The 14,057-nt window shown below is 43.4% G+C and overlaps 1 protein-coding gene across 2 annotated transcripts in view; it reads left to right on the forward strand.

Moving 5' to 3' along the window:
- The window catches only part of LOC147708099 (uncharacterized), a 958,668-nt gene that overhangs the window by 241,408 nt on the left and 703,203 nt on the right, over nt 1–14,057 (forward strand). For both annotated transcript variants that reach the window (XM_086926871.1, XM_086926872.1), the window contains exon 4: nt 5,430–5,543. In XM_086926871.1, coding sequence (XP_086782997.1) covers nt 5,430–5,543 — 114 coding nt within the window. The remainder of the gene's footprint in view (nt 1–5,429; nt 5,544–14,057) is intronic.

The raw sequence follows: 14,057 nt of genomic DNA on the forward strand, positions 1-14,057 counted from the left end.
CGCAGCAAAATACTTGTGGAGCTGCCCTACACTTTTTCATTGTAAATGAGGCCCATAGATTCTAGTAATATCCAGACACTATGTAATGCAAATTTTTGCATAACTGTCCCTTCAACACATTCTCAGGGATAGTATGTGCTATGTAAATACAATGACAATTAAAAGCAAGCACTTCCCAGTTCAGTAAACTCTGTGCACTACCACTCAAAAAGCTTCAAGTGAATCAATCTATTAACTGCAACAGCACTCTCCTTTCCTGAGAAATCGAAGCCAGACAGACAGTTAAACACACCTTTCTGCCAATGTGCTGCTGGCCTGAAAGAAATGCAAATTTGCACAAGTTAATCTGCAAATCCTTTACATTTGCAGATTAACTCCTTGTGCACATTTGCATTTCTTTCAGACCAGCAACACACGGGTAGAAAGGTGTGTTTATCTGTCTGTCTGGCTTTGATTTCCCAGCACAGGAGAGTCCCTGAATAACACTCCAGGGAAAGCATTTTAACTAGGTCTGGGACAGACGTTTTCTTTAAGCAAATGAAGAGTGCGACCCCCTTTCTATGCCTCTGCGGCCCCCCTGGGGGGGTCACACCTCACAGATTGAAGACCTCTGCTCTAGAGCAATCTGGAAGTGCCTAAAGTGCTGGTCTGAGATGTCAATTTGTGGGCTGTTTTGGGCTTGTGTTATGGTCCAGTGGGCTGTGTTTTTCTGTTGATTTTCCTAATATTACTACAAACTTTGCCTGCACCGACCACAAATGTATGCAGTCTTCCATACCCTGCAAAATACCTATGCAGCGTGTCTTCACAAGTCCAAAACTGGCTCATTTTGCAGAATGTTGTCCACTTGTTGAGCTTTCTGATTCCATAATGGGAGCTACTTTTATTTTGGTGCCCAGGTCTATTTTCTGTCCCAATCTAACTCTGCTAGAAACACTTGGTAGCCCCTTATTCATATATAGAAATATATATAACAAACTATAATATTTTCACTGAGGAACTTTATCACTACGTTAAACAGGAGTGGGTACAAGGGTGACCCATCTGAGACACCTTTGAAGGATAGTTGTTTCTTGCAACTAACCACTGCCTCCTGGAAAATAAAAAAATTGTGAATAAAACATGATAGAACAAGTTAATTGCAGCCAGTTTGCTGGAAAAGTATACGTACCAGAACAGGGGATTACAGGTTGTATAATGCTGCAGTGATAGAGAGCAAAATGTACATGCCACCCTCATTCACTAACTTTATAAGGTCATTTTTAGCAACACCATCTGAGCCTAATGGATGAAGTGATAGATGCTTAACAGAGTGTTTCAAGCAGATGTTGTTAGGTCACCCTACCAATGTTTGTTCAGAACCATAGCAATAGGAGATAAAGTGCATGACTTAAATGGTGCAACGTCAAATGTCCCAAATGAGTGGCACCTCCTTCGTCAATGTCCAAGTTGCAACTAAGGCCAACTTCATAAGCACCTTCTTTTCCTAAGCCATTTGTTAGGTCAAAACCTCTTGTTTGCTAAAGAATTCTTGGGAACATTCTGAAAGCTTTATGGGGAATGTATTCTGCACATTGCTTACCATTGGCTTTGGGCTTTGTAACTCACTGTTGCTTGCTTTCTATTTGCTGGCATTATGTTTTTTTAGGATATCCAGCTTGAGTTAATTCGTCCTGTGGAGCACAGCCTATTTACCTAGCTCCTTATATTCTTCTACGAGTGTTCACTTTCTATAGCCAGGCCTTTAAATGTTGTTCTTATCTTGTCACATTTGCTGTGCTTTCATAGACAGAGGTCAAACATCAGGCTCTGTCTTCGGAGGGAGCTTGGTGTTTATTTTTCTTTCACTGACTTCAAAGTGAGAGGATTTATGTTACAATCTTGCTAGCTTTGAAAGGAAAGGATTTTTTCCAGCACACAACAAAATGCATTAAAGGAACTGTGCAGATATTCCAGAATATACCAGAATCAGGAGAGGGCAAATAAAGCACATTTTGGGAAATTATGAAGTATGTTGGAAACAAATATTTTAATACGATCAAAATCAAAACAAATCAATGCACTAGGTGATGCCATTTCCACACATTATCATTTATGCTCTGTATAGTTTTATCAGCAAAACTGTATGCTGTTGCAAATGTATTGGTCATTTCAATTGAAAATGTGCTGTCTGTAATAGCAGTACACTACCACATCAAGCATACTCTACACTATGCCACTCCACTCTATAAAACTCTACTCCACTCTATGCCCTTCCAGTCTATGTCACACCACTCCACTCCACCCTATTACACTCCACTCAATCTATGCCTTGCCTCTGTATGCTACTCCACTCTGTGCCACTCAACTCTACGCCACTCCACTCCACTCCCCTCCACTCCACTGTACGCCACTGCACTTCAGTCCACTCTACAACACTCTGACATGCGACTCCACTCGATGACAAGCCACTGCACTCTACGACATGCCACACTGCTCTACTCCATGCCACTCTACTCTACTGTATGACATGCCACTCCATTGTACGCCACCCCACTCTATGTCCCTCCACTCTACACCACTCCACTCTACTCCACTATACAATACTCTACTCCACTACATGTCCTTCCACTCTATAGCACTCTACCTTACTCTATACCACTGCAATCTTCAACACACTCCTCCACTTTTTCCACTCTATGACACTCTACTCCACACTACTTTACTCTATGACCCTCTATCTTCCTCTCTGCCACTCCACTCCTCCACTCTACCGTACAACACTCTATTACACTCTACTCCACTCAACACCACTTTATGACACTCCACTCTACGACACTCAACGCACTCCACCCTACTCCATTCAACACCACTTCACTCTATGACACTCTGTAACACTCTATGACACTCTATGTGACTCTACTCGGCATCACTAGTCCACTATAATCAATTCAACTCTAATCCACAACACTCCACCCTTTGACACTCTCCTCCATTCCATTCTACTCTGTCACTCAACTATACAACACTCTACTCCACTCCACTCTACGACAATAAACTCACTCTACGCCACTCTACTACACTCTGCCAAACTCTTTCTATGCCACTCCATGCCATTTTACTCTATACTATGACACTCCATTCTATGACACTCTACTTGAATCTACGCCCCTCCATTCTGCAGCACACATAGAAAGAGGAAAAAGCCTCTTGTGATTATTTTTGTACAGAAAGGTTTCCCTTCTTATACAAAAATAATCATCCCCGCAATGCAGGCACATGGTGCAAAGGTGCCTGCATTGGCGCACGGCAGCCCATTGTGCGCTGGCGCAGGGGAAAAGGACAGGAATACGCCGTATCTCATAGATGCAGCGCATTCCTGCCCTTTTCTTTTGCCGTAATGGAACGCAGCAGGAAGGCCTACTGCGCTTCCTATGGCAAAATCTCATAAATGACCCCCTAAGGGGCTTATTTACAAGCCCCTTGCACCGCCGGTACGTCACTTATTCCTATATTAAAAGTGACGCACTGGTGGCGCAATGGGCTTGTAAATAAGCCCCTAAGTGTTTTACTGAATGTTTGACTGTATGTATGCATGTATGTGTTAGTATCTTAGAGTGCTTTAGGGTGGGTGGGTGAGAGTATTTATGTGTGCGCTTATGAATTAGTGGATGTGAGCACATGTGAGTATTCACACGTGTGTGGTTGTGAAAGGTGGGTGTGAGAGTGTGTGAGTATGCACGTGTGTGTAATTGTGTTGTAAGAATGCCTCAATCCCCATAACCAAAAAAGATAGCTGCCATCACTTAGTATATATGCCTTTTCTTTATCCCCCACGGTTTTAATGCTGGAACCAGAAAACAGCAGGAGAGGCACGTACCTGCTGCCAAACACAAAAGTGGTAAGTGCTCCATGTTGCCAGCTCCAACTTGCTGCCAAACAGTATGTGTTATCCTTGTGTTTTGCTACAGAGCAAAGTATCAACCCCTTGGAGAACATGAAAAATGTGGCTAGCCTGTCAGATCGCTCCGCATTATAGGTAGAACTTAAGAGAGTACTATCTTTCTAACCTATGAACTGCTATGCTGCCTCTGCTTGAAATGTCATTTTAGCTTAAAAGATATCGCTGGAGTCTGAGCTTGAAGGATATATGACTTGGGAAGGATAGTTCTGGTGCTGTGGCAGCACTGTTAACTGTGTCTGTAAGGTCGTTTTGCCCTGATAGATAGCTCTGCAGCACCAAGGTACAACGGGTGAGCCCTATGTCACCTAAGGAGGGATAGCTCTGCTCTGTAAGGTCTGAGCCATTTGCTAATAGGCCCCTGTGAATTTGTCAGTTCATCCTTTTAAAGTACTGGGAAGAATGCTTTATTTTTGGTTCCTGATCCATGATTGAATAGGTACTGGGATGTCAAAGGAGGAGATGTAGCCTAGCGGCCAGAGGTGCTGACTTAGGAGATAGAAAACCAACTTCAACTCCTGGCCTTGGCTCCCTACCCTGTCATTCTGGGTCAAAAAGTCTTAGGGCCTGAATACGAGTTTGAGGATGTTGGAGCAGGCTGCCACACCACCACCCCGCTCCCACACTGCCAAAATCACTTGTCGCCTGCCCACCAAAATACAACTCTCCTCGTGGTCTGGCAGGCGGTCCCACGATGGTGCCTATTAGAAAGGCACCTCAATGGGAGCGCCAATGCATGTTCCTGAACAGCAAGGACTGTGCAGTCCATGCTGTGCAGGAAAGGGGGTTCATGCACACAGGGGGACACCCAATGTGCCCCCCTGCATGCATCCCCAGGCCCAGAGGTGAAAAAGGACCCCAGAGGGCCCCCTTGTTTCCTCACCCCCAGCCATTTTCATGGTGTGAGCACAGCCATGAGACCACTGGCAGTGAGGAAACTCATAATGTGCTTGGTGGTGCTGCAGCAGGACCGTCAAGCATAATGGGGCCTCAGACTGACGCGACACCGCCCTGGATCGTGGATCCCCGGCGGTTGCGGCGTTCCTATAGCAGTCCAACTACCTAGTCATAATACGGAGGTCAGACAGCCGGTGCGGCGGTCTCCAACTGCCACTGCACCTCAACCACAGGTTTGGAGGTCCGATGGACCACAAAACTCGTAATGAAGCCCTCAATCTCCCCATGCCTTAAAAAAGTCTGATGATATCTGATTCCTTTAGCAAGTGCTCTAAGTCTTTAGACCAAGTCTATAAAACAGCAAAAATACATGAAGAGAAAAACAGTTTGCAGCCTCTATCATACTCTGTCTGGCAGTGCAAAATTAAACTAGATATATTTTTTGTAAAGCAAGGCATTGGTCACATCTCTTTCAGTATCTGAAACATAATTTTCCACATTTGTACAATGGAATTAATAATAGGTGGCAGTGTTGTAGTTTAGGATAACCCCTAAAAACATTTTTTCTAAATTTCAATTTGTGTGTTTTCAGGTGACCAAGAAACAGAGGAAGAAAAGCAGACAAAACAATCGCAGAGAAGGGTTCCAAGACTTGCCATTTCTTGAGGATGGAGAGAACGAGTCAAAAATGTCTGAAAGGGAAGAAGTACGTTCTAAATTCGGAGGGTCTTGTTAGAAAATTGTCTGTCGTTGAGAGGTATAAGGTGAATGTGAAAAAACCTTTCAGTTCTTATGGGCAGAAGCTGTTCTTTAAAAATGGCAGTCTTAATGAGTAAAAGTTTCACTGTTGCTGCCATGTCAGCCACTGTTTTGTTTGCAAAGCTACCAAAGATGGATTCCATGTGAAAATAAAGAATGTAAAAATAAAAAAAACAACTAGCACAATCCAAAGGGCCAAAACCACAATTACAACTTGTTAGAAGTTAGCAATAGGGTTTCTAGTTGGGAGTGGTTAGCACCCTGTCCAAGTAGGGACCATCATTCCAGTCAGGGTAAGGACATTTCACAGCTACGATAATCCCTGCTCACCCCTTGGTAGCTTGGCATGACTAGTCAGGCTTATCTCAGAGGCAATGTGTAAAGCATTTGTACATACACACACAGTACACAATAAAAACACTACAAAAGGAGTCCTCACCAGTTTAGAAAAATAGCCAATACTGATCTGAATACAACAAGGACAAAACAACAACAAAAATGTCATACATAAGTAAAGATATCACTTTTAAATGTTAATTCAGTCCAGTCCATAGGAATCTATGGATGCGTCACTTTTAGCGCAAAGTTCCTGGGATGCATCAAAACTAAAGACAAAAACATGCACAGGGTAGTTGAGGCACCAGAAAAACAAAGTGATGCATTGGTTCCTTACTCTCAGGGGAGGTAATGTGTCAGTTCCTTACTGCCAGTGGAGGTCATGCGTCGGTTCCTTACTGCTGCGCAGGGGACATAATGAGTGGGTTCCTCTCTGTTAGTGGAGATGATGCATCGAATCTTTACTGGCAGAGGAGGTGATGTATCAATCTTCATTCACGTGGCCTCAGTTCCTCACTGCTAGGCAATGTCGATAAAAAGATAGTGAGAAGTACGATGCATCAAAAATCCAGACGCAGTGTGCCGATGCGGCGGCAACAAAGCAGGTGCTGCATCGATTTCACAGCTGCAAAGTAGTTGATGCATCAATTCTTCTGCCGTAAGGCAGGGAGTGTGTCGCAGTCAGAGCGGGTGCCACGGACGTCGGTGACACAGTGCTCAGGAATGCGGTTATTCTACAGCCGCACAGCAGTCACTGCATAGATTCTTCGGCCCTACAGACGGGATGCGCTGATTTTTCAGCCGCACTGCAGTGCTACAGTGGAAAAATGGGAGCTGAGAGTCGATCTGTGGATTTTCTTCTTCAGATCACCAGATTCTACTGCTAAGGGCTTAGGAACTGGATTGGGCACCACTTAGCAAGTCAGGGCTCTCAGCAGCAGAGCCCAGTCACCCCCTTAGACTTTTCAACAGAAGGCAGGCACATAGAAGCCCTTGGAGAACCTTGAAAGCAGGATGTAGAAAGTCCTTTCACTCCCAGGACAGAAGCAGCATGCATCATGTCAGCACACCAAAGCAACCAGCAGAGTGTCAGTCCCTCCTACTGCATCCAACTCTTCTTCCTGACAGAATGTCCTTTAGTCCAGAAGAGTTCTAAAGTTGTGATGTCGCAGCTCCAGTACTTATACCAATTTCTGCCTTTGATGTAGACAAACTTCAAAGGAAAGTCTTTTTAGTGCACCAGACCCTGCCTTTCTCTGACCTGGCTCCAGACACACCACAGGAACGTAGAGTCAGCTTTGTGCGAGGACAGGCACAGTCCTATTTAGGTGTCAGTGACAACTCTGCCTACCACTCTAGCTCAGGAAGGCCCATCAGCCTGGTGATGGTCCATCAGGATATTTAAGGCACACCTCGGCTCCCTCTGTGGGACTGTCTAAGGTGTATGCACAAGAGCCCAACTGTCATCCTTACCCAGACATGGATTCTACAGAGAGGCAGAGGCACAGAATGGATAAGCAAGAAAATGCCCACTTTATAAAAGTACACAACATGAAATCTAGCCACTACTTTTGTTGCTATTCTCTACTAAAACAGACAAAGGACTCAACTTTAATTTATTGGTCCTGGTTATTTATTTAACCAATTCTTAATTTTATTTCGGTTTTTCAAATATCATATATGTTGGTTTTAAAAAAAATTAAATTTTATTGTACAGCTTGAAATATACAGCACCGCAAACACAAACAAACACGGTATTAAATAACAAAATTAATAGAAACACAAATAACTCATTTGATTAAAGCCAACAAATAAGAGGGGGAAAAAAAGACGAAAAAGTAGAAAAAGAAAGAACGAAAAAGGGGCGGAAAAAGGAACCAAGAAATAAATGAATAAATAAATGACCATAAAATATAGTTAGGCCAGGGACTCGATGAGCTAGTGTCTAAGCCAGTACACCAATGGAGCCCAAATCTTCTGGCCTAGCTCCCGCCCCCTTCTTCTCCTCCTCTGAAAGACGGCAGATTCTAAATTATAATTAGGGCTCCCGGTTTATGGTATTTATTTTGTTGCCATTTCCGTCTGTATTTATCCATATTTATTTTTGGGGCATTTTTTCTGTATTTATCCACATTTATTTTTGCCACAAGTAAAAGGTGATGCTATATCTAGTATTTTTCCACATTTATTTAAATTGACAATGCACACATGCGCTCACTTAAACTAGCGATTTGTTGTGGCTTTAGCAGTGCTTTAAATGGTCCAGTACTCAGTAATTTGAAAAGGAGAGTACATGTGCTTCTCAGTTCTGCTTTAAAAACACTTTAGGAGAGAGTACAAGCACTTATCAGGAGCAAACATGTGCCAGCACTTCTGTATTTCCATCTAAAGCCAGGTAGAAATCTGCCTTCAAATGTCTATGGTTTTCACACAGAAAAAGGTTACCTATATATTGGTGGTGGTGTGTTTATATTTAGATAGATAGACAGATAGATCCCAAGCTACACACCACATGCCCTCAAAGTTACTGTCTCAGTCTAAGGTTCACCGACTGCAAATAGATGCTAAACCACTCTAGGGTGATCCCAGCGAGCAGATTAAATTGTCTCTTATTCCACTCCATCCATGTTTTCTCACACCCACAGCAAAGTTCGAAGGGCATGAACATATGAAGCCATGCCAAAAAATTATCATTCTCAACCACAGGCAGAATGCAGTGTGAAATTGGCATTCCACAGCAGATGGCCATTTTTTGACAAATTGAACCAGTCATATTTTGTAGATGGCAGAGTAACTGCATTTGATCTGCCTCAAGAAATGCTTCCTCACATCAAGCTTTCCTTTTAAATTTATATATAGACAGAACTCCTGGGGGAAAAACTACCTGATGCTGGTTGACAGAACAGATGCGGTGATTACATAAATGCAATATTTTTCTATTATTCCATGAAATTCACATTTTACCTTTCCCTCATTAACTCTGTCTTGGGTAGTCTGACATTCCTTGCACCTGCCCGTGTTTGCCTCCCTGCCACAAGCAATCTGCCCCTCATTCTTCCTCCTTTCCCTCACAGGCACGTCCGTGTACCACAGACTAGTCATGATGTGTTCCATCATTAACTATGAATTAAACCACTGAGTGATTGTTAAGGGGCTGGACAATTTACATTGCAAAGGGTGCTATGAGACTTTCATGCCATAGAAATCTAAAGTTAATATTTATATATGTACTGCAAACAAAGTTAAGAAAATCATGGGGGTGGTACAAAATATTAACCAGAGGAACAGCTATCGGTGGTGCAGCATGTGCACCCCACTATAGCTGCACTTCACTGCCCAAACTGTGGACTGAAAGGGTTCCAATTTCCTTTTTGCTTATGTCAAATTTGCTACGCCACTCACATCATATTCCTGGCCTTAGTGTTTATTCTACATAAATGCTCAAGGGAAGTTAATAACAACTGATTGGAAGTATTTAACAACATACTCTGACCATAGTACATTTGCAGCTCATCTTGAGGAGATGATTTTGGGATATTCACAATTTAAGATTGTTTTTAAAGAAGAATAGCCATTTTGATGGTAAATATTTTAGTGACAATTGTAAGGCTCATTACTGATATCAAATAACTTTTACCTTTAATATTGCTACAATGGTGTTTCAGTCATTTGAGCTAGGATTATCACTGCGTCTGATCGATCTTAGTATTAGTTAAACAATCTGTGTGGTGATCCAGCTTTCTACATTTTTAAAGCTGTCATTGAGACTACCTCGTGACGGACTCATAACATTTGAGCATGACCAAGTACTTTATTTCTTGTCCAGCGAATAAGAAATCGATTTGTTTTAAGCTGTGTGCCAGGATGCTCTGCTGCAGCACTGTGAATTTAAGTGATTAAAACGTGCACTGTATGGGGCCTGGGACAGGGAGTCAGGGGCGTTGGGAGAGGCTACGGCATGGGGTGAAAGAACAATAAAGCTTTGTCAACAAGTAAAAGGTCTTTGAAAAGAACTGTGAAGTACTTGATTGCGGCTGTGTATGTGTGTGCCCGGGAAGGAATTTCCGGCAGCAGGAAGGAGGCATGGCGAGAACTCTGGATTCGAGCGCGGCAAAATTTTCTAGTATTTTACCGTTTCTAAATATAAATACAGACAAAGGAAATATAGATTTCCGTCTGTATTTATATGGAAAAATCCGTAAAAACGGAAAACCGGGAGCCCTAAATATAATGTGCCAAAAATCCTCGTTCTCCAGTTTATAAAGGTAGGGGCATCCTGACTGATCCATTCTGATGTTATACAAAGCCGCACTAATGACATAGCTATAAATAAAAAGGCAGATGCATGGCTTGTTCTCTCGCACAAATCAGCATTTTCACAACCAAATATAACTAATTCTGGTGACAATACAACCGAAATATTAAGACTAGAATTGATAAACAGTTCTACATCATGTAAAAATACCACAAGTTTAGGACAAGAAAAGAACATGTAAACATCGTTGGCTGCCACCAAGCCACATCTGGGGCAGCAATTGCCCCCTCTGCCTCCCCATTTAGAAATTTTGGCCGGAGTGTAATAAAGATCAAATAATGCCATATAACATTGGGATTGTAAGCTACCTAATATTAACATATTGCTTGATAGTGCTAGGGCCCGAGAGATATCCAGCCCGGTCTTACCCAGCTTTGTCTTCCACTTAGCATTCTGAGAAGGGAGATCATCAGGAAGACCAGAAAGCAAGTGCTGATAGATTGCCCCTATCTTAGAGCGCTTCAGAATCAGTTCCATTAACATATTCTTATTGAACAAAGTTATTGCTTTGACTTTCGATTTTTCTATATAGCTTCGAGTCTGTAAGTATTTAAAGAACTCAAATGTTTTAAGGGAAAACTTATCCTTTAAGATTAGAAAAGAAGCCATTGGTCCTTCAGACCCTAAATCACCCAGAGTCTTTAAGGCCTGCGCCATCCACCTAAATGTAACCTGATCTTGAAAGAAAGAAGGGAGAAGTGTGGTAAATTAAATTACCTATACATTTTTCTTTACAATAAATATCAATAGGAATAGCTCATAAAATGAGAGGCAGAGTCCGTGGTATCTGAGTCATACGGGCTTTATTCTAATGGCTCGAGCCAGGGGAGAATCGTGTTCCATCACCACTAAGGTTCAGGAAGGGATGTCACACTTTTATTAACATCATACAATATATATAGTAAAATCACATAATTGCAATGGATACAGTAGGCGTAACACTCCAGGCGGAGCAAGTGAAAAGAGAGAGATAAGAACATATGGGCGTAGAAAGAGGCGTGTAAAAGGCGTACACTCTGCGTGTCATAGGAGTGTCACAGGTGGGTGGATGTATGGAGGAAATCTGCAGGGTCAGCAGAAACCTTTACTCGACATGCGCGCGCAACTTAGTCATGACGTGTAATTGACGTGTAACTGGGGAGAGCTGGGGGGTTGCCTTTAGCACTAGTAGAGGAGTCTGGAGTCTGGGATGTCAGAACGACCTGCACCTATAGCCTATCTGATATCTTGTGTTTGGAGGATGTGTTGTCTGAAGTAAAAGGTCTCTCGGGCAGAGGCCATTCATCACTAATGCTAGTGCGTGCCTATATTTCTCTGTGCATTACGTGGGGGCATGGGCCTACTATGGCAACGGGTGCAGTAAATTACTTGCAAGAAGACAAGAAGGCCGGGCCCTTTGCTCTGCAGGCGGGAATATGTTTACCTATTTCACTAGACTGGAATGTGTTTTCACGGAGGCTGAACAGATAATTGTAGGCAAAATACCGTCTTGGCAGGCAGGCCAGGCCGAGCCGGGCACTGCTCGGCTGGGCAGGAAGTAAGGTAGAGGTCAGGGATGCATACCTAAACTGCAGTTTTCTGAGACAGAATAGGCTCGGAGCCTCAATTCAGGGTCTGGCTCGACTGGGCCACGAAAACGTGTGCTTCGCGTTATTTAAACGTGTACCATGTAAATGCATTGGAAATGCAGGCCTTGGTGCAGAATTAACGTTTCACTCAGGGAAGGCCTAATAACTGACATGTTAACATTAGACGAAAATGCAGAGACATCATTGTGGCAGATACAGGAAGGGAATTACATGGTAACATGGACATACATGGAACATAGGTATATGGATAGGGTGTGAGTGGGGGACACATTGACCATACAAAAATTTCTATTTCCTCAGAAGTCTGGCAGCCGAAAGCGGTGTATAATAGTTGATATTGGGAATCACCCATTTCCGGCGCATCTTACGCCAGACTGAGAACATTGCTAGGGTAACCTTGAACTTAGTCTTCTGATAATAGCTAGGTTCAAGAACCTGCAGCAGAATCCCCTTGGCATCCTCCCCGAGTCCAATCTCAAAAATAGATGGTCTACAGCAAAGTGGCAACCCCGCTCTGTCCCCGAACAACGGTAAAGCAAAGTGGTGAAGAAGAGCTGACCAGTAGTAAAGCACCAAATTCGGAACAGACCAACCCCCCCCCCCCCGCTCATACGGGAGGTGCATCCACTTGGCCGCTGATGATATCCCCAAAGAAAACTATTGCAGCACCTTTCCACCCTGGCAAGACTATATTGGGAGAATTCCAGCGGAATAGTTCTAAAAAGGTATTTGATCTTTGGCAAGACCAGCATTTTAAGGACATTCCCCCTGCCGTACACAGACAAATGTAAGTTATCTAGTCTTACTAGGGTAGAGTTAACAGAGTCAATGATGGGCAGGATGTTAAGATCTGCAATGTTATCAACTGCAGCAGTAATTTCGACACCAAGGTATGTTGTACTGGACACGACTGGTGCTTCTAAGGGACCCATAGTTGTTGATTGAATAACCTGGGTCTTAGAAACATTAAGTTTATAGCCGAAGCTGGCCATATTGTTTTACTAGATATTCAATATCTGGAAAGCGGAGGCTACATTACTAGTCAAGACTAAAATGTTGTCAGCATATGCCAACAGCTTGTACTCTATAGTAATGACCCTAATTGGAAGTATGTTCCCAGAGCTCCAAATTGTGCTTAAAAAAGGGTCGATATATAGAGCAAACAGGAGGGGTGAACAAGGGCAGCCCTGCCTAGTACCCCTACCAATGCTAAGAGGTCTAGATGATTGACCTGAGATCGAAAGGGTTGCCTCTGGGTAGATATAAAGTGATTGAATTGCCTACAAAAACGCAGAGCTGAACCCCTTCCACTGAAGGACTGCCCACAGGAACACCCAGGCGACCCAGTCGAACGCCTTTTCGGCGTCCAACAGGATCGCTCCAAGGGGCGATTTTGTAACTTGGGCCCAGTCCAAAAGTGTGATTACGCGGCGAACATGATCAGCCGTGTCTCGCCCTGGGATGAAGCCATGTTGTTGCAGTGCGACTAGAGGAGAGATCACTGAGGCCAGTCTGGCAGCTAAAATTTTGGAGTAGATCTTGCTGTCTGTATTATTTAAGGATGGGTCCAGCTCCAGTTTTCCTTTCTTTTTAAAGAGGATAATTGTTGTTTGGCACCAGGAATTCGGTATAAAATCATGCTGGGCGCCACGTAATACTTTTAGAAATTCAGGCCTAATCACAGATTGGAAACAACTATAAAATTCCAAAGGAATAAGGTCTGGGCTGGCAGCTTTGCCGTTAGCCAATGAGTTGATCACAATCCAACCTCTTCCCATTCTATAGGGGCAGAGAGAAGTTCGTTCTGCTGTCCGGTAACCTGGGCGGTGTTAAGACCCTGAAGAAAGGTCCCGACTTCAAATTCGAAATCCGGGTCCCTCACTTCCTCAGTGTACAGAAAGCTATAAAACTGATGAAAAACATCCATGACCCCCTCCGATGTATCTTGAATAAGGCCTTGGGAGTCTTTAATCTTAGTAATACCATTAGCTAGCTATCGCTGTTGGAGACGCTTGGCCAACACCCTACCTGATTTTTCCCCAAATATCGTGGAGCGGAACTGCAAATACTTAGCGGCTAGATCAAACTAATAGGCGGATTGAGCAATTGGGAGCTGCAGAGGTTCAACTAGAAAGTGCAATCAAGGAGGGCCGCAATATCTCTCAAAGCCAGTTACAGGTTGCTAAAGTTAGGGCCTCTTTGTTGGAGTTCTTTTGCCAGG

This window comes from Lissotriton vulgaris, chromosome 6 (assembly GCF_964263255.1).
Source record: "Lissotriton vulgaris chromosome 6, aLisVul1.2, whole genome shotgun sequence".
NCBI classification, from domain to species: Eukaryota; Metazoa; Chordata; class Amphibia; order Caudata; family Salamandridae; genus Lissotriton; species Lissotriton vulgaris.